Below are 21,289 nucleotides of genomic sequence, written 5' to 3'. Positions count from 1 at the left end.
TTTCAGTGAAGTGAAGGTAACAGGAATTAGTAGCTGTCATCTTAGAAAGAGACATGTTACTGTATTTTCTGTATTAGTCTGGAGAGCTACAACATAGACAGGACAAAGAGAAATAACCATAAGAAAAATATTATTGTAACTACAATGCTGTAAAAAAATTATTGACAACTACAATGTGCATCTCCTTGTAAATCCTTTCATTTTCATTAAAATTAAAACATGACTCACTAATGTGCTGCAAACTAAAGTGTCATGTCTCCTACAGTTTTCATATGACTATAGAAGGTAAATGAATGAAGCAAACTGCAAGGCAATGATGCATAAAATTGCTACTATATATTACTTTCCAGGCAGAACGATATCTATATATGGAACACAAGATATTTCAAAATGAATGCTACTTGTTGTCTTTATAATTTACAGAATTGAAATTAGTATTAGAACATGTTAATAAACCCTAGCAAAAGTACCATATATGCATACCAAGGTATTATGTGTATACATGCAGTGCTATATAGATTTCATACATAAATAATAACACTAAATTATTAACACTATAGAGAATATACCCCCATACCCCATTTCTAACAGTAAGAAAATAATCAACCTGCATGAACTGGAATCAGATTCATTTTCTTCTTCACTAGTGCCATCATCCACTTCTGGTCTATCCAGCCAGTGTGCACCGCCACAATCTTCTGCTGTAAACTCAAATGCAGGGACTTCAGGGGTGGATGCCATTGGCCAAGAAGGTGAATTCTGAAAATCCAGTTGGCTGGACCTTCGGTAACCAATTGAAGCCAAAGGCAATTGTAGGCTACATGGATCTAAAAACTTTCTCCCACCGTTTGCTCCAGTCTGTCCTCGATTCCAAAATTCTCCCTGCTGGCTGTCAACTGTAGAATTAGATGATGCTTGATGGCTAAACCACCTCCATCTGATTTTCAAAATCTGCTTCACATCAAACTCTTTACGAGAACCAGACATCCTCAGAGAAACCAAGTGATCGTCTAGGCAACGGGCAAAAAGCACTGCACACAGATTTGTGCATCCAACCAAGACAAGAGAAGTCTATGCCCTGCTGTGCACAATAAACAGATTGAAAGGAAATAAATCACATTCACATATATATCTACATTAACTTTTATACGACTATAGCGGAATATAAAGAACAAAGGAGAATGAATAACGATGAAACAGGGTGGAACATTCCATTCAATCAGAGCAAACTCTCATCCACCTATCCTGAAGCAGCTAGAGCACTTTCCCCCTTTCTCCTTTCCCATACTGACCATTAGCTCTCACAAACACTGACAGCATTCATTAAAGTCCTTTCAAATGCAGAACACCCCCCTCTTTTCTTAAACCACAAGTGACAGAAACTGAAAGCACTATCCCGTTGCAATATCTCAGTCTCTGCTGCTTAGTGTATTAACTCTTTCATTGCTACAACAAGGAATTTATTCCAGAGCATTTTCCTTTGTACATAAAAATCACTGTAAAACTAAAATGTTTCTATTTTTATACTAAATTCCTAAATGAGATATCACAAAATAATCATTTTTAAAAAGCATGTTTAATTAGATGAGTAATAATGACTTTTAAGCTGTGCTTTTTTGGGGGAAGGGAGGGGGAGGAATAAAAAGGTGGGGCTCCAGTTTGTGGCTTTCAGTTTCTATCTTCTTCCTTCAGGAAAGGAGTGTATTTAATTAATACAGTAAGATCTGGGGTAGGATTTCATTTGAGCAAAGAATAGGAAAAAGGAGAAAGAAAAAGTCTGAAAACTACACAGGATCAAAATATGACAGTACTTACTCTTTTCTTCAAATAAACAACTTGAAGCCAGTATTGCCCTATAGTTGGGATTGGGCTGCTTTAATTTAGTATAGTTTCCAAATTTCTATGACACCACTTAGAAGGAGGAAAGTATAGTTCAAGAAAGCAACCCAGTACTGACAGGATTACTTCTTGGCTGTACAAGTACCCTAATGGTGCCCTCTGTTGTTAGCAAAACAGAAAAATAGTCTGAAGATGGTGACAGTCAAGGCAAGCTGATAAAGCAAATAAAAAAATCAAAATTTAAAATACTGAATAGTTACCGTGAGCCAGACACCCTACTAAGCGTTATGAGGGACACAGTTGCATAACATCTTGGTTCCTACCTTCAAAAAGAACTCAATCAAGTTACTGACACAAAAAGCATTTGATAATTTAAATATAAGAAACATTACAATGTTGCAATATTAATATACTGTGATCTACAAATAGAGAATTTGAGTTTTCAAGGTGCTCAGCATCTAATGCTATTCACTCGAAAGACAATGCCTATTATCAACTGACCAGAAAAAAAAAAAAAAAAAGTCTGCTTTGGAGGCTTACAACAATACTGGGAGGTATAGATTTTAACCTCACACAGCTCTCGAGAAGAATAAAAATTATTCAGAGAAACAAGAATGAGAGGCATGAAAAGCTATCTACAATTTTGTGCTCAATATGGTAGAACAAACCATAAATACTGTAAGAAACAGAAAGGAGGTATCGGGATGGTGTGGAGTGGCATGGGCCAGTTTCATTAGGGAGAAAGCCTCTAGGGATAGTAAGCTATGTAGACAGAATGGGGATAGATTTTATTAAAGAAGGAAGATATTAATAAAAACATGAAGTGAGCATATTGACAAAGAAAGGGGGAAAAACAGCAATGGACCAGCCAGCCAGACATACCTAATTAATTTTAAGGAGCAAAAAGACATAAATTGGAATGAATATGATGAGATAAAATGCCTTGAGCACAAAGCAAAGGTGTAAAGGCTCATAGGCAATAACAAGTGGACCGTTGAGCGGGGCACTGTTTTAAAAAATTAATTTGGCAGTAGCATGAAGGATGCATTCGAGAGTAAAATGACTTTCTCTGTCTGCTCACCTGTCATAACTCCACTCTATCCACCTTTATTTCTAACCATTTTCCAACAAGGACACATTGCTTCTTTGGTTGAGATAGAGTCTACATTATGTTGCTCCCTCTTCTACATGCTGTTTGTGTCCCAAGGTCTCTGGTTTTAAGATATTACTCATCCTGGGGTGTCTGGGTGGGTCAGTTGGTTAAGCAACTGACTCTTAATTTTGGCTCAGGTCATGATCTCAAAGCTCATGAGTTCGAGCCCCACGTCGGGCTCCGTGCTGCCAGCACGGGGCTTGCCTGGGATTCTCTCTCTCTCCCCCTCCCTCTGCCCCTACCTTGCTCTCGTTCTCTCTCTCAAAATAAATACATAAACATTAAGATCTTACTCATCTTTTGAGGTTAGCACAGGCACTACTGCCCCAAGAGGCTCCTCCAATTACTCTAGCTTTGTGGTTCTCAACAGAGGTAGCACCAACCCTCCACTCCTACACCCCCAAAAAGGGATTCTGGAAGTCGCGGGGGCAGGGGGAAATTTGTAGTTGTTTGATGACCACAGAGTGCTACAGACATGAAATGGGTGAAAATGGCAAACATCTTGCAGTTCATGGTACAGACCCTCATAATGGAGAAATGCCACTGCAGTAGTGCATAAGGATCTTGCCATCATCTCCATTCAGCTTTACATAAAAGAATTCTTTTCTCTCCATTGTTTTGAAATTCATCTGTGTTGCTGCCTGTAGCAGCTGATAGTTGGTTTTTATAGCTATACAGTATTTCACTATATAAACATACAACCAAAAAAATGCATTCTATTGCTCATTTTAGTTGTTTCTAGTTTTAGATTTTTAGAAGTAATCCTGCTATGAACACTCCTGTCCATGTTATCTGGTGCACATGTATATGCATTCCTATTGAGTATATATATACAGAAACAAAACTGCTACATCATAAGGTATGCGCATGTTCAACTTTGATTATTATTGATTTACACTCCTAAACCATATGAGGATTCCAGTTACTCCATAAACACTGGGACTGTCAGTCTTTAATGTTAGTCATACTGATGGGTGTGTAGTGAAATCCCATTTGATTTTACATTTCTCGTTATTAATGTTATTGGGTAACTTTTTGTATTTACTGGGCATTTGGACATCCTTTTGTGAAAGGGCCTTTGTCTCTTGATCTTTTTGATTTATTGGCGCTTTTTATTTCTAATATGAGTCTTCTATTATCCATATAATTTTAATGTAGACCACCCTTTTCCACTGAATTGAGGTATTACTTTTGTTATTAATTAGCATCTCACATATACAGAGATCAATTTGGGGATGCTAATTGTTCTATTTGTTTATTTTTTTAATGCTTATTTATTTTGAGACAGAGAGAGAGAGAGAGAGAGCACGCGCGCGCAGGGAAAGGGCAGAAAGAGAGGGAGAGAATCCCAAACAGGCTCCATGCTGTCAGCAGAGCCCAATGTGGGGCTCGATCCCACCAACCATGAGATCATGAGATCCCACCAAAATCAAGAGTTGGATGCTTAAGACTGAGACACCCAGGTGACCCTACTGTCTACTTCTATGCCAATAGTAGAGTGTCTTAATTATAGTCTACCTATAAGATGTCTAATATCCATTAAAGCAAGTTCCTATCTCCACATATATCCTTTTAGAATAATTTTTAAAGCTAATTTTAGATATTTACCCTTCTCTATATACTTTAAAGTAATTCTACCCAATCCTTTTCTCAACAAAAAGCCCCAACCCTATTGAGATTCTAATTGAAATTGCATTAAATTTGTGTATTAATTTTGAAATGATTGGCATTTTATGATAGTAAGGCTTCACATCTAAGCATATATGCTGTTTAGTTTGTTCAGAGCTCATGCTCACCAATAAGATTTTGAAATCTTTTGACTATAGGTTCTGTGCCTTTCTTACAAAACTTTTTATCATGTTCTTTTCTTTCTTCTTGTCAGTGTAGTAAATGCAATATTTTATTTCTAGTTCAATTTCCACACGGTTATTGCAATTATAACAAAAGTATTGAGTACATTTATCTTGTATCTAGTCATCTTATCACACTTCTTCATTAGTTATATTTTAAAAATTGGTGTTCATTTTTAAGTTAGAGGTACTTTGAGACATCTAAGTGGAGACGTCAGATAGTTGGATAAATGTTTCTGGAACTCTGATCCAAGCTCCAAAACCTCTAACAGAAGTCTAGTAGTGGAGAAGCCACTAAAGGAGACTGAAAAGGAATAACCAACGAAGAAGAAGAAAATCTACAGGGTCTGGTGTCAGGCAAGTCAAAAGATAAAGGTATTTCATGGTAAAAGGCATGGTCACAATGTCAAATAAGAGGTCAAGTATTATATGCAAAGAAATATGTCCACTGGAGTGGGCAACATAAAAAAATTGCCAAATAAGATAGGAGGAGTCTCAGTAAAGGAGTGGGGACCAAAGCCAGCCTGTGGTGGGTTGAAGGTTAACGGAATATGAGAGGAATAAGAGAAGACGTGTATAGACAACTCATTCAGAAAATCTGAACAGTGGGGCACCTGGTTGGCTCAGTCGGTTAAGCAACTAACTCTTGATTTCAGCTCAGGTCATGATCTCACAATTTGTTAAGTTCGAGCCCTATGTAGGGCTCTGTGCTGACAGTGCAGAACTTGCTTGGGATTCTCTCTCTTTGCCCTTCCCCTGCTCGTTCTCTCTCTCTCAAAATAAATAAGTAAACTTAAAAAAAAAAAAGAAAATTTGAACAGTGAGGCTGTATAATGGGATTGTAGCTGGAAGAGGTGAAGGATCAAAGTAATGGCTTTGCTTACTTCTTTATTTGTTGCTTTTTAAAAATATGAAGCATATTGGAATGATGAGAATGATCCAGTAGGAAGAAGAGACTGATGACTATAAGGAGAATCACTGGAGCAAAAAACAGTGAAGACTCTGATAAAAGGAAAAGAATGGCACCTGAGTGCAGCAGATGGCTTAGATAGTCATAGGAGGAGGGATACTTCCTCTGTTGTAAGATTTATAACTTTCTAAATGCATCGATTATTTAAAAGGATAGATATGCATTAAGCAATCTACTCAAGATGAAAATCAAATCAGCCCTCTAAAAGGAATCATGAAATAATAAAGATTAGAGGAGACACTGAAGAATTAAGAAATAAAATGACAGAATAAAGATCCAGCTCCTAAAAACATTTGCCAGTATTTTCTCTTACTTCTAGCAAATTTAACCAAAGAAAAAACAAATCAGAATTCAGAAAGAGGATAAAATAAGTTATAATAAAATAGAATATTTAAATAAAGAGTTAAAAACACTAATATGGCTACAAAAATTTTAAATGTCAAGTTGAATAAGGGAAATGCTGACAAATGGAGAGAATTTAGGCAAGCAAAGTTGGAAAATAGTCTTCAAAGATAGAATTTGCTCAAAATCCCTTACAGCTAGATCTCTATTTAATAATTTTGCCTAAGGTTAAGCTTGTCTAAGCATGGGCACTTTGGAGAAAAATCTTCATTCTAACAAAAAACATTAAAAAATTATCTATTGATACAGTAGCTTGTTATAATGCCCATGTTAGAAAGAGCTTTATGGAAATTATTTCCCAGCTTTAATTCAATTCTTGGGCCAAATACTTTCTTTATAAAAAATGTGTAGTTAGCTTAAGAGTTAACGCTTTAGTGGCATGAAATTTAATATTTACATAACACCTTTTCTTCTGTTTCATCAGCTTTTGCCAAACAATATATAACTGTTTTGCTCAAAAACTTACCCAGCTCGGTTAAGGAGTACTTCTTAAAGTAATTATTCTCACAAGATCAATACGTATTAAAAGTCATTACATTGCTAAATTATTAAAATGGTCTGCCTGGACTACTCCATATCAATTAGATCCCTTCCTATTCTCTGTACCCCAACTCCTTAAATTTTTTTTATAGCACCTATCATTGCCTTGCATACTAGCTGTTTATTTCCTTACTTATTGTCTTTATCCTCACTACAAAGTAAGCTATAGTAAAGCTTTGGTTAATCACTACAACCTTATAACTTAGTATGGTAGCTGGCAGACAGTAGGTGCTCTATAAATACTTCTCTAATGACTGAATGTATCGAACAATTACAAGAGCAATAATAAAAATATATACATTTTTGAAATTATAAAGAATCTAATTGAAAAAATATTAGAGGGACACCTGGTGGCTCAGTCAGTTGAGTGTCCCACTCTGGATTTTGGCTCAGGTCATGATCTAACAGTTCGTGAGTTCAAGCCCTGCATTGGGCTCTGTGCTGACAGTGTGAAGCCTGCTTGGGATTCTCTCTCTCCCTCTCCCTCTGCCCCTCCTACATCTCTCTCTCTCTCTCAAAATAAATAAATAAACTTAAAAATACATTAAAAAACATTTATCTCTGGTGACAAAATCTTTTCAGTATTTTTTCAACTTAAGAAAAAAACCCTTAATATGTAATACATTACCCTAAGTGTTTCCTTTTTCTATTTCACTCTTTAGGCATAAGAAATTTTTTATCACTTTGAAATCTAATGACTAAATAGATGTCTTTTTAGAGTGACCAACATTTTCTTCAAACTGATCATCAAATTCTATTCTGTATCTCTCTCTTAAGAAGTTGCCTTTCCTTAAACTGGAGATGCAGCTCACACTACTTAAAGTAGAAAAGTCTCAATTATGAATACATTTTTCAAAATGTAATTAAAAAATCCACATGCAATTTCTGCTTCAAATCTGCTCAAATGTTAGTTTGTGAATTCAAAAGATGACTCTATTCAGTATTATAATAGCAATACTGAAATGCCATTAAGATAGACTGCAGACAAGCTCACTTCAACAGTGTGACTTTTAAAGGCATGGCTTCACTCAATAAAAATCACAGCTATTGAGTAACCGAGTTATATGGGTAATCATTATTATACAAACCTCTCTTCACATAGTTTTTAAGACAACAGCTTTGCTCTATGAGCAATCAATTGTAATAAATTTATTCCTATAGTTTTAAGTGTGTAATATAGATCGCATAAAACACTTCAGGAATTAATTTCACTGTACTAGCCCAGCAGCATTTCACCTTCCCAAGTTTTCCCTCAACTATAAAGAGTTACAACATATGATTTCAAAGAACACTTTAAAGTTTGATGTTCTAGGATAGACTTTAAACTTAGTCAAATTAGGTTTTTTATCAGAATTTGGCTTAATTATCTGAAAACTAATATAATTCCACTAACACTTAAAAATGATGGCAGAAAATAGTTAATTCTTTACACATATTAGAAAAGATGTGAAATTTAAACTTTAATTTCAGAAATATGTCAGGTATTCTGTACCTCTTCTCCAACTCCATAAAAAGTCATTATTATAAACGTAAAAACAAAATCCTACTTATGTAAATTCAACACATCTCTGTGCTATATGCAGAAAAAACTTAAAGATAAGAACACAGAAAATAAAATCTTTCAGGGCAGGGACCACCATATCCCTAACAACTTGTACAGTGCATGGCATTCAAATATTACTAAATTTAAATCAAAGAATAAATGAATAAATTAATGACCCAGACCTTGATTGGAAAGATCTGAAAATCTAGCAGAAGAGGGTTTTGAATGAAACACTTACTGAATTATCAAGAAATAAATATGTCCTTTATGTGGGAGGGGATGAGGTTCTTGAGTCCATTTAGATGTATGCTTCAAAAAAATTTGGCAACAGTGAAGAATGGATTTGTGAGGGAAGGCACCATCAGGAGAGAGACCGGTTAGAAAGCTCTTCAAGGTAAGAGGTACAGCTTAACCATGGCTGGAGGCAAGGAGATCTGAAAGGGGGATGGACATTAAAGATATTACAGAGACAGGCCTCATAGAAGCTCTGTGGCAAATGGAAAGGAAGCAGTCAAAGATGATAGCATTTTCAAACTTGGGTGACTGGAAGAAGTAGGGTAACATCGACATAGAAAAGGAAGTAAGAAGGCTACAGCTTCAGGAGGATTGAGTGTAGCTTCAGATAAATTTGGTTTTAATTAAGTACTGGGAATAGGGGTCTGGAGTCTTATCCAGCTTATACTTCAGTATCAATCTATTTAGGAAATTAGAAATTTAGAGTGTGGATAGAGGGGTCCTGGGCTGTTAACACTTGTTATCTTTTCATTCTTTCTACTAGTTACACACACGGCATCAAAATTTCTTTTGTAATGAAAAGAAGAACGTTAGAATATAATCCGAAATCCAAAATAAGGTTTCTGGTACAGTGTTAAATCTTTCACGTTGTTAAAAATAATTGGGTAATATTTCTGCTTTAATCAATAAATTAAAGATGAGTATTGGATTTAAATTCAGCTGTAACAAACCAAGAGATTTAGCTTTGTAAACTACACGGTGAACTGAAAGGTCAGCAGTTGAGAACTCTGATATATACGGAAAACTGAAGGTGCTTCATGGTAAAAGCCATCTAATATAGAAATTTTACTTCTTTGTGTACCCTAAAAGCACTCTGTGACATATATAATATCAAGGTGAAAAAAAATGTGTGAGGTAAATTTTAACCTTTAAACTAAATTATGTCTCCTTGCTAAATGATCATACATTATCCCAAACTACTTGCTCAGATAACTTCTTCCCTAGACTGGAAACTCTATTAAGGTTACAGAAAGAGCCATGGCTTTTGAGACACTTAAAATACAAGAACTGACATTCAATTTTAAAAGTTCCATACAGCATGATACAGACATAGAGGCAGGCATAGGGTACTAAGGTCAAAGCAAAATTTTCAATCTAGCTGGACCTCTCTAAAAGCCCCTTGTCAGATGAAACCTCATAATTGGTCCATTAAATGAAAAAGTCAGTAACTGTAAAAATTATACTCACATATCCTTAAAGATTTTAACTGAAACACATACATGTACATTCATTCACAAATCTTTTCGTATAGGGTTAATGCATATATTTTACGTGGGCCCCCTGCTGAGTTTGTGTCCTCTTTCTTGTATAAGCCATGTCCACAATGACCCAACATCCATGATTTCCATTTATGATTTCTATAAATGGAAAACTTAAAAGCACTTCAAAAATAATACAAATACAGAATCTATTAGACCAGTGGTCTGTCCACCTTGAGATAAAAAGCTTCTGCCATAATGAAATTAATGTACTTCCTTCTAGCAGAAAGTGTTACCATGAAAAAAATGTCAGCTGAACAAAACAGTGTGCTTAGTGATGTGTCTAATTTACATTTCAGTATGAGCTCATTTCCTTGAGAATTACTAATAGTCTAAAACCAGTTAGCTGGCCCATGAACTTTGACAGGCACTGCTTTAGACTTTGATGATCTCCAACAGACACACACACCCTCCCTCACCCCTACCCAGTCATTTTACAGTTTTCCAGCCTTCGTCAAATTTGATAGCCAATCTGTTAAGAACTCATTTATATTAAGATCTCCCAGAGCATTCAACTTAATTTTCAAAGAATGACTTTTTTCTTTACCCTCATTAATTAACATGTTTACAAATGTTTCATAATTATTAAAACAAGCATAACTGTTAAAAATGGGTTTGTGAATAAACACAACCAACTTTTGGTGAGTATCCAACTCAAGAGGTAAGCACAGAGTTGTGCGGAGTTGTGCCCTACTGTAGGGCATTCTATTTAGCCAAGAGTGTTTAATTGGCCCTGGGGATCAGTAAGTACAATGGACAGAGGGAAGAGGGTGCATTAGGTTAAAGCTATGAGTCAGTTCAGAGGTAGCTAGTTGAGGGTGCTTCTGTTGTTATTTTCCCACATTATTACTTATTAATGATAAGCCTAAGTGATATAGCAGAAAGCCTGAGTCAATAACTAAGCCACTCACCAGCTAGCTGTATAATTTAGGCAAATCACCTCTTTGGTTTTCAGTTTCGTGTGTGTGTACATGTGTGTGTTTCAGTTAAATCAGATTAGGTAAGTAACATATGCAAGCATTGAGTAAGGACCTAGATTTCTAATAGCAGCTACTATTTCCTAAGTGTGTAAGTGTGCGTGATAATATGTGAAGTACTGTACATTGAATGGGGCTTTAGTTGTCTCAAACACTCTGGCAAACAGGTCATTCCTTTCTCCCCTTACACATGAGGACGCTGAAGTCAAGTGAGGTTATAAGATATGTGGGTAGCAGGGTTCAATGTGAATACAAAGACCAGATACTTTCAAATATGCCACATTGCTGCTTGCTTATAAAATATTCTCATCTGGAACTCATAACTACTTTGTGAGAAGGCAGAGTAGGTATTTCCCCCCATTGTCCAAATCAGGAAGCAGATTCATTTTCTTTTTTTTTTTTTTAAATTTTTTTTTTTTTTCAACGTTTATTTATTTTTGGGACAGAGAGAGACAGAGCATGAACGGGGGAGGGGCAGAGAGAGAGGGAGACACAGAATCAGAAACAGGCTCCAGGCTCTGAGCCATCAGCCCAGAGCCCGACGCGGGGCTCGAACTCACGGGCCGCGAGATCGTGACCTGGCTGAAGTCGGACGCTTAACCGACTGCGCCACCCAGGCGCCCCAGGAAGCAGATTCAGAGTATAGTTGATTTGTAGGTTAGATATCAAGGAGTAGTAGAGTGGACTTAAATTCTTTACCAGTAAGATCTGACCAAACTAAAAGCAAATAAGGCACAAAAAGAGAAAAAAAAAAAAACAAACAGTCCTTAAAGAACGTATCACTTCTAATATAACAAAATACTGTTTATCATAATTGCAATTAAATGCCAAAGTGGTCTTTAACTCCTGAAGCACAAGAGCCTCCTAGGTTTCTCCCCACTCGACTCCTTCCCAGTTTCTGTCACAAATTCTTATAGGACAACATGTTGACCCACATTAATATATATCAAAAGTACCTTTTCATCATTCAACTGCTTATTGGTACTAATAACTGGTAGTAAAGCAAGCAACATTTTAAAAATCAGTTAAATTAACATTATATGGTGTTTTTATCCCCACACTCATCTATAAAAGTTATCACAGTTGATACTATGAAGACCATAGTATAATTGTAGCAAAATATTTCCTTTTAAAAATAGCCCTTTAGGGTGAGCTCAGTTGGTTAAGCATCCAACTTTGACTCAGGTCATGATCTCATGGTTTGTGAGTTTGAGCCCCATGTCAGACTCTCTGCTGTCGCCACAGAGCCTGCTTTGGATACTCTGTCTCCCTCGCTTTCTGCCCCTCCCTGGCTCATTCTTTCTCTTTTAAAAAACAGTCCTTTAGGGGCATCTGGGTGGCTCAGTTGGTTGGGCGCCTGACTTCGCCTCAGGTCATGATCTCACCGTTCTCATGAGTTTAGAGTTTGAGCCCCCAGTCAGGCTCTGTGCTGACAGCTCAGAGCCTGGAGCCTACCTCAGATTCTGTGTCTCCCTCTCTCTCTGCCCCTTCCCTGCTTGCACTCTGTCTCTGTCTCTCTCTCTCTCTCAAAAACAAACATTAAAAAAAAATTTTTTTTAAATAGCCCTTTAACTTGATGACAGGTAGAAAAGATTTCCTTGCCACTCACTCTTGGATTTTATAAATTTAGGTATATATTTGCTGCAGCACAAGGATGAAAGCTATAATACTATAAAGGTAATGGCAAACCACCAATAAACTCCGTCTTGATCCTTCATGGTTGGCATGTGCTGAGACACCCAACTGTCTTATGTGCCATAAAAAGTAATAATCTGGATAACCATCATTTTGTCTTTTACTGACCTGAACCAAATTCAGCATTTCTATCTTCTATGTAGCTTTATGGTGATGGAGGGAAATAAAGTAATCAATCAGTACTCTCTAGACACAAATATAATAAAACAAAATTGGCTGGGTTCTGTGTATACATAATGAGCCAATCACAGATCCAGCTGATTCTACTGCAGAACCAATCAGATTTTATAGATGGTATATTAGCTGGAACAGTGAAAGCTGGGTAAGGAAAGGGTAGTAAAGAGCAATGTAAGCAACAGAGAAAAACGTGAAGCACTGTTTCTCAGCTGCTTGTAATTAGAAATAGTTAATCAATACAAATGTTACACCAGTTCACCATTATAAAGAAACTCCCTGGCTTGCCCTACAACTAGACCTTAAAAAGAAGCCACCAATTCATTCTATTATTCTCGAATTCATTCATTCTGTAATTCAGTTCCAGCAAAAAGCAAAATGAGTTATGTGAGTGAGTCAAATGGCAAGCAGTGGAGACCAGTGGAGGCTAGAATTATTCTTAACAATATTGCTAGGAGGCAGTTCAGAACAGTCCTCCCCAACTCCCCATCTCTGTGGGGCAGGGGGGTAGGACAAATTGGTTCAGGCCCTTCCAAAGCACCATGCTGAATCTGTCCACCAATTCTAAACAACTATGGAGCAGGAGAATTGGGTATTTCTTCTTTCTACTTATCAGAGAACTATCGCCCCAAAGACAGGTATATATTAAGAAAAAGTGAACCAACCAGACTCAAGTCTAAATTTCCTCATCTACTTTCCATACTATAGCCAAAGTAACCTCCCAAAATCTATTCTTGACCATCTTACTTTTACTTAAAACTTGTTCTCGGTCACCTACAAGAACAATAAAATCCAAGATCTTTACAATGGAAACCAGTGTTTCTAACAATCTAGTAGTTCTTGCTACCTTTCCAGCCTTACCTTTCTCTCAACCTCTCTTCCTATTTCACACTTTTTCTGTCATAAGAGCTAAAACACACTACATCAAAGGAAGCAAAATGAGTTATTATTGCAATATTTCCCAAATGAAAAGGACTATGGAAGATACTGCAGATAATACAAGTGTGAGTGGAGTTAATTTTTTTTCCCTTCTCCATTTAGCCTTCAGTTAACTCTCTTAGCTCTGTTCCCTGGTGATCTGATAAACACAGGTATGCCAACTATGTCACTAGGCAACACTGCTTATAGTAAAAATGATGAGTAAATTTGCACCTGAACTCAGAGGAACTACAAATAAACTATAAATACCTCACAGGTAGCCATAGCTTTGACCTCCCTGAGTGTGACAGCTCTTGTAATTGGCGTATCCCTCATGGGGACCCTGGAAACTAAGTCTATGGAGTGGTGTGGCACATCGTTTCCTGTGAGACCCGAGATGTTTAAAACCAAGACAGCCACCTACGTCCACCTGTTGCGAGCTTTCTCTCCTTCAGCTTTCACTTGGAGCAGGGACTCCCAGATGGCTACGGGAACTGCTTACATGGACTGCTGTGAGGATCACAACCACGGGTGAGGGACACTGGATGCTGTCTTGCTTGAAAGCTGTGGTTCCTGTCTGATGTCCTTCTAAGTAAACACACCTATGGTAGATTTCTGACTGTTCAGCTGAACCTAAAAAGACCCATACATTTGCACGGCAGTAAAAGGACGTCTCAGAATGACACTGCAGATGTTTTACAATTGGTACCCCAGCCTCTCCCCTCTGTCTGTTCTTTTAGACTAACATATATCCCTGACAAATAAAATACACAGCTTGTACTCACCTTTCTTTGTTGTTATTCCTTTTCTGAGGAGCCCATCTTCCAGGTAACATATCCTACCTCCCCATAGTCCATTCCTTCAGCCATCTGCTGAGGTGAAGCTATGGATATTTGCAACCAGAAAGAAAGGAGATATTGCATAGGTAAAGAATGCAAGGAAACTTTGCTGAAAGGCTAACTGTATACACAGAAAAAGAATGGAAATTTATTAAGAATAAAAAATAGGCAAAATTGGTGGAAAGATATGGCAATAGCATGTTAAAGTGTAAAATATCCAGATAGAGTGTCTAGACCAATTGAAGAAAAGAGCAGAGTAAGGCAGTATATCAAATGCGCCCTTCCTTCTGCATTATTAGCCATGGGGAGAAGCCAGGGAGCCCTGGATCAGCATCAAAGGCAGGGGACTTTAAGAGTTAGGCAATTTGGTAATCTGTAACTTGGGAGAGGGAGAAGGGGTGGAGGGAAGGATAACAAAGGAGATGGTTTACCAGTAGTTCAGGGAGGGAATAGTGTTGCTATAAGTCAGCTCCACCTCTATCTTCTTAACCTGATTATCCTAATCAGCCTGTCCCCGTGGAATCTGTAAGCTGATTGTTAATTGTATAGCAGAATTTTCAATGGTATTACAGCTTTCTTTAATCCCAAACTATTCAGATCTGTCTCCTCTATTACAGGTTGCCAAATACCCTAACTTGTTATACTTTAGGGCCAACTCCATTATTTCCAAACTCTGAGAGTGGTTAACTTGAAAACTAACCAACATGTGGCACTTAGAAAAAAATTTAGTTCTTCTAGACTTGCTAAGGGCTCTAGTTAGTCTCCTTTCAGTGTGTGAATTCTTAGGTTAAAACACCCAGTATTCAAAAGCAAAATAAAGAAAACCAGTCAACAGAACGAGGAATGAAGTATACGTGCAGAGACACTAGCAAGGTATCCTGGAGACCTGGAGGGGAAACAGCCCCAGCTCCTAACTTGCTGTTGTTGATGTCAGTTGCCTCTGAGACTGCTGCACTCCCTGCTCTTGGACTCTGTGACATAAAGCTATATCCTTCTTTTAACAAAACACTGTTTTTGCTCAAGCTGTTTTGTCGCCAAAAATTCCCTAAAACCAAAAACAGTGGTTGGGGCAAAGTATACAGAATCAGGTTTTATCATATGGAAAGATTCTACTGATGAATCTATTGATGAGAAGGAGAGAGAGAACTCAATTAGTGCTATTTTATTTGGGGTTGTAAATTTCCCATTCATCTTTTTATTCTCACAGGAGCTAACATAGTGCCTTATACACACCACATTTAACACATTTAAATATTTTTTGAATGAACATATAATTAAAAAACAATGAATCTACTTGGTCAAAATAGTATGTCTAATTATGGAGTTTTTCAAAAGCATTTCATTTCCAATTAATAAAAAATATTCTTTGCAATTCTCATTAGCATAATTCTATGATTAAACACACATGCTTTTACCCACACCAAAAAAAAAAAAATGCTGTTTTCTATGCTCTAAATGCTGAAAAGCATATTTTGGATTTCATTTCTCTGGATTTTATGTTAACTCATAGGACTATAAAGCCTGCATAGCGTAGTCATTAAGACTGTCTGCAGAATATTCCAGTTCTCCTCCTGCTGGGCACATGATAGAATTGCATTTTTCAACCTCCTTGAAGTTGGGTGTAGCCACATGACTTGTTGGGCCAATAAAATGGCAGCAGAAGTTATATGTGTCACTTCCAGGTAGAAGCCTTCAAGAGCCAATGTGCAATTCATCACCTCCTTTTCCCTGCCCTAGCAATTGTGGAAGCATGTGTTGGGATGGAGCCTCTGATAAACTGGGGCTCCAAATGACCACCTGTAACAGAGTTCTGCTGACCCTAATTGGATATGCCCTGTGACTAAGAAACAAACCTTTTTCTAAACCAGGAAGATGTGAGGGTCTTTTGTTACAACAGCAAAATTTACCTGATATATTCATCAGACACCTCTCTCAAAAGTGGAATGAAAGCAATGAATAGCTCCAGCCTTCAATCTGTCTTCAGAATAGTAACATTTTGTATAGCATTGCATCATTTATAGAATACTTTCTTATAGAAGTATACCTCATTATCCAAATTCTCAAAATCCAAACACAGGAACTGAATGAAGTCAGATACATTTTTGGACCAATCCCCCATTCTCTAAACCCTCACTACCTGCTATCTGAAATTCAGGAACCAGATACATTTAGATGAGGTGATACTCCTTGCCTTTCAAACTCTTGCCACCTGAACTCAGGAATGGAAAAAATTTAGCCAGTAAAGGATTCTTGATACATTATTTTACTTGTACCCTTAAAACTGTTTTTCTATTACATTACCTATGAGACCCTCAACATCTATTGAATGAACTGTGTGCTGTCATCATTCTAATTTTACAAACAAGGGAAAAGAGTCAGGGAGGTTCATAAACTTGCTGGGAATAACCTAACACTTTAGTGGCACAATCCCAGACTTTCTGGCTTCAAATCCCTTGCTCTTTTCACTAGGTACCAAGCTTCCTAAGGTCTCTTACAGCTGTAAAATTCCAAGATTTGATACTAAATTAACAGTATCAAAAGTGTGATTTAAAAAAATGTCAATAGCATATTTACAGCCAAGAATAATTAAAGTCATTCTTTAAGCAATTCTACTTGCCTGAACCTAGTCTAATTCAGTATCCTGAAGCACAGGACAGGAAGAAATCCTAGAGATCATTACCTGCAGAACTATGAGGCACTATGAAAGAATTTAGGGGGAATTAGACTTTTCCTTTGACATACAGTATATTTAAAATGCTGACTTAAAAAAAAATGCTTTTAGATTATCTTCACTTTGGTTCTTACCAAATTGGCTAACCTCAAACTCTTTGCTCTCCCAATTTTTATAAAGCCTCTGTTTAAAGAAATACTCCTGAAGAATTGCCTGTCTGTCCATTTCTATAGGTTCAGTGGTTCTCAACAAATGAATTTGGAAAAGGTCACAAAATATATTCCCCTTTAAAACGGTTATCTCTAACATTAGCCAAGAAGTTGAGTAAAAAACTGTTGAAATTTGACTAACCCAGTGATTTCAAAGTTATTTGACTTCAGACTCTTATTTCAAAGAAATAAACCACTGATTTCTCATTTCCTGGAACAGAGTTTGGGAAATACTGTTCTAGGTAATTCTAAGTGTTATGAATGGTTCAAGTTAAGCCTTTAGGCAACTTATCTTTAGAGTTTTATTACTGTCCTTCATTGAAGAACACTGTCTAAGATTCATTATTTTGCGTAGGAATATTTTAAAGATACTGCCAACCTTACCATGCCATCTCCCTTTTTATTAGGGCCCATGAGAGAATGTTTCTTCTGAGGCCTCATCACCAGAAAATATCCTGCTTAGGCAGAACTGATCTGTTTTTATCGTGTAATTAGAAACACACTGAAACTTAGTGTCCCCCTCCCCCCCCCCGCCTTTTTTTTTTTTTTTTTTTTTTTTTTTGCTAGCTGCTATGAAGCCCAGAGCCAAAACTGTGACTCACTTTTAGTACAGGGTCTTACAGTATGCACTTGGTATTATCTTTTTCCTTGACTTGGTATTATTTTTCTTGCTCTGCCTCAATTTTCTCATTTAGTTTTGTTTTATCCTTTTGTACCACATGGAGACTAAGGGGCTTCAAATCATTTTTGGAACTCTATATTGTATATATTAAGTCCTGCCTTACTAGTTTCATGTTGATTTTTCCCTACCTGCCCCATTACCTGAAAATATCAGTGTATTCACCTTTGTGTAAAAGTATTCATAGTGACGACAAACCAACAGAACATACACATTCACTATACAGGCAAATCCGCAAATGCTTAAAACCTGAAAAAAGAGTTACTATTGCTCTTTTAGCGGGCTAACAATCAAAACGACTCATTAAACTGTTTTCTAAACGGAAGGAGAATTACCATTTATTGGGTACCAGTAACTGCTAGGCACTTAATATACAACCGTTTCACTTCAGCGTATTTGCACATACACTGTCTCTGAAAGGACAAATTAGAAACTGGTAAAATTGGTGGGCTGCGGGGCGGGGGGAGGGGGCGGGGAGAGAATTTGTACAGATCCCTCTTGTCCCTTGTGAATTTTGTGACTACATCAACTATTCCAAGATGTTTTTTTTAAAAATCAAATGGGACTTTAGGAAAGGCGGCAGTAACGCTTTACTCTCTGCTACCGCAAACTTTTTTCCTCGTCAGCTTTGGATCCCCGAGTATGTCACTGAAATGCCCAACGGAGTTTCCAGGAGGCACGCCAGCTTTTACTGAAATAAAGTCCCTTTCTGATTCTCCACGCTCCGGGATGAGGCAATTACTTAAAATGAAAACTGAGATTGTGATAGCCTGCGAATAACAGTGGAAAAAAAAAAAATCCGAAATGGTTTCCAGTTGGTTTTATTAGTGGAAGAGTGCCGGGAAGAAGCCGCGCAGTCCTGCCTCGGCCGGCGGGCCGGCCGCACCACCGCGTGCAGAACTTCGCCCAAGTCAGAGCGCGGCCCACACGCAGCTCCGGGCCCCCCGCTGCGCGGCGGGGAGGCCGGGCCGGGGTTCGAGCCCCGGGCGCGGCTGGGGCAGGGCCCCGCTCGGCCCACCCCTCCGCTCGGAGGTGCCCCGGAGGGCCCCGCGGGACCCCGGCCACCACGGCCCGGAGGAAGGGTCGCGTGGGGGCGGGGAGCGGGCCTCGGTGCGCGACCAGCCCGCCGCGGCCCCCTCCCCGACGCCGAGCAGGAAGGAGCACTTACCGCGTCGGGCTCCGGAGGCGGCCGGGGGTCACGGCGGGGCGAGGCAGCCAGGAGTGAGGCAGGGGGCAGGCGGGGGGCGGGGGGCAGCGGGCCGGGGAAAGGGATGCTCGGCCCCACGGGCGTCCCCAACCCCTCCCCGGCAGCCTCACCCCCGGTGCCGGCCGGCCCGGAGCCGGCCACTCCCCCTCCGTCAGGCTGCGCTAGGCCGAGGAGGCACGAACTCGTCGGGCAGCCCTGGAGGGGGCGGGCGAGCGGGCTAGCGAGCGAGCGGGCGAGCGGGCGGGGGTCGGACCGGCTCGCCCGTCAGACCCGGCGCGGCGCGAGCGGCTGCCAGCCCCGCCCCCTGCCGCCAGGCCCCGCCCCCTCCGCGCGGGGCCGCGAGCCCTGGGGACAGCCGCCGCCGCAGCCGCCGCCGCGGGCTTGGCGGTTTTTCTTTCCCTCCACCCCCAGCGCGGCGCGCGCGGACGGCTTGGGCCGAGGAGGGAGGAGGTGGAAGGAGGTGGAGGGAGAGGGAGACCGAGGAGGATGCGAAGGAAGGGCGAGGCGCGGGCTCTGGCGACGGGAGCTCTTGGGGGAGGGGAGCGATGGGGGAAGGGGCGGAGGAGGGACGCCGGGCTGGGCGGGGCTCTGGGGGAGTGGGCGGGGCGCGACGGACCTGACAAAAAATTCCGGTTGTTCCCGCCCCTTGAAGCTGGGATGAGGGGAATTCCTGGGGCTGGAAGTTTAGGAAGAGGCCCCTCTTCAGAGCAAGAAGAGAGCGGGGGCCTGTGGATTTTGATTCCTTGGAGAACAGGACTGTATTGTCCTAGAGTTTTGGGGGAACTCACCAAGAGTCGCCTCTCGTCTCCATGTCCTGTAACTCTTCCCTTTGCAACAACCTGATAATTATTGTGCCCCAGGCAGTGGGTTTGTGGCACAGCAATTATGATCCTCAACTCTGTCACCGTAATCCTTGTTTTCCAACGGTGGGATAATAGGAATTCAACAAAAGAAGGTTTTTTATTCATACCTGTAGGCAACGTATGTTAAGCAACAACTATACGCTAGGTGATGAGAATACCAAGAACTAATTTATTCGGCGCCTATATGCCAAACACAAATCTAAAGGACTTTGCATATATCAGCTCGTAATCAATCAGTCGGACAAAACAGCTAAGGTCTCTGTTCTCCGTGGAGTTCTTGGGGGAATAAAGGAGGGAGGGAGTTTTCTTCTTTTGTCTCAGAGTGACGTATGAAAGAAATGTTCACCTGCTTTTAGTTCTCAAAGTAATGCACATGTTCATTATTTGCAGATTCAGTGTTTGCTACTTTGAGCTAGCTATATGCCGTCCTGAGGACTGAATGCGTTCATGTGTTATTTCTCCCCCACAAAATGACATTTCCTTAGGAGGTCTTCAGTATATCTCCACAATAAAAATCCAGTGCAAGCATGTGGCCCAGAAAACTGATGGATCAAATCATTAGCAGGACAACATAGCCCTAATATGATAGCGCCTGGGATGGCTGGCTGATTTATTTTGTACCCTCCCTCTTGGGGAAATGGTTAAGGAAAAGCACCATAGTGTAAAACAATGAAGCATTGACATGGACTGTTAGTTCAAAAGGAAGCGGATGGGCCTATTTAAAACTGTTACAGTCAGGAAAGGTACATCACAAAAGCTACCAGTGAGGGCTCCAATCACAAAGCTCAGGATATATATATATATATATATATTATCAGAGCCATGTGTTTGTGACTTCCACCCCTTCCCATCCCTTTGCAACCATATCCACATGCACAAACAAAAATTATTTCAGTAGTATTGTGTTTGTTTTATTTGAGAGAGAGAGAAGGTGCGCACGCATGCACGCATGAGCGAGCAGGGGAGAGGGATAGAGCGAGAGGGAAAGAGAGAATCTTAAGCAGGCTCCACACCCATAACCAAGATGGATGCTGAACTCCATCCCATAACCCTGGGGTCATGACCTGAGCCAAGATCAAGAGTTGGATGCTCAACCAACTGAGCCACCCAGGCACCCAAGTAGCATTGTTTTTAAGTACACAAGTTGTGTAAACTTTTGGCCTGAATTTTTGGGATTTGGTACTATTTTTCAGCCCCCATTTGATTT

General features: G+C 39.6%; 1 protein-coding gene across 3 annotated transcripts in view; it reads right to left on the bottom strand.

The window, feature by feature from the left end:
* KLHL5 (kelch like family member 5) overlaps positions 1-19,366 on the bottom strand; it is an 88,747-nt gene extending 69,381 nt beyond the window's left edge. Inside the window, exon 1 of one of the 3 annotated variants that reach the window (XM_047091344.1) lies at positions 19,181-19,366. Coding sequence is in view for 2 of the 3 variants with exons in the window: in XM_047091345.1 (XP_046947301.1) it covers positions 608-987 (380 nt within the window). In the remaining variant the exon portion in view is untranslated. Of the gene's footprint in view, positions 1-607; positions 2,215-19,180 lie in introns of those variants that run through there. The other 2 variants (XM_047091345.1, XM_047091343.1) reach the window with 2 other exon arrangements.
* Between the last annotated feature and the right edge of the window lie 1,923 nt (positions 19,367-21,289).

Source organism: Lynx rufus, unplaced genomic scaffold (genome assembly GCF_022079265.1).
Source record: "Lynx rufus isolate CCGP_SWC_20201006 ecotype Redwood Valley unplaced genomic scaffold, mLynRuf1.p SCAF_3, whole genome shotgun sequence".
NCBI classification, from domain to species: domain Eukaryota; kingdom Metazoa; phylum Chordata; class Mammalia; order Carnivora; family Felidae; genus Lynx; species Lynx rufus.
Note: the sequence above shows the minus strand (reverse complement) of the source record. Positions and strands in the feature narration are given on the sequence as shown.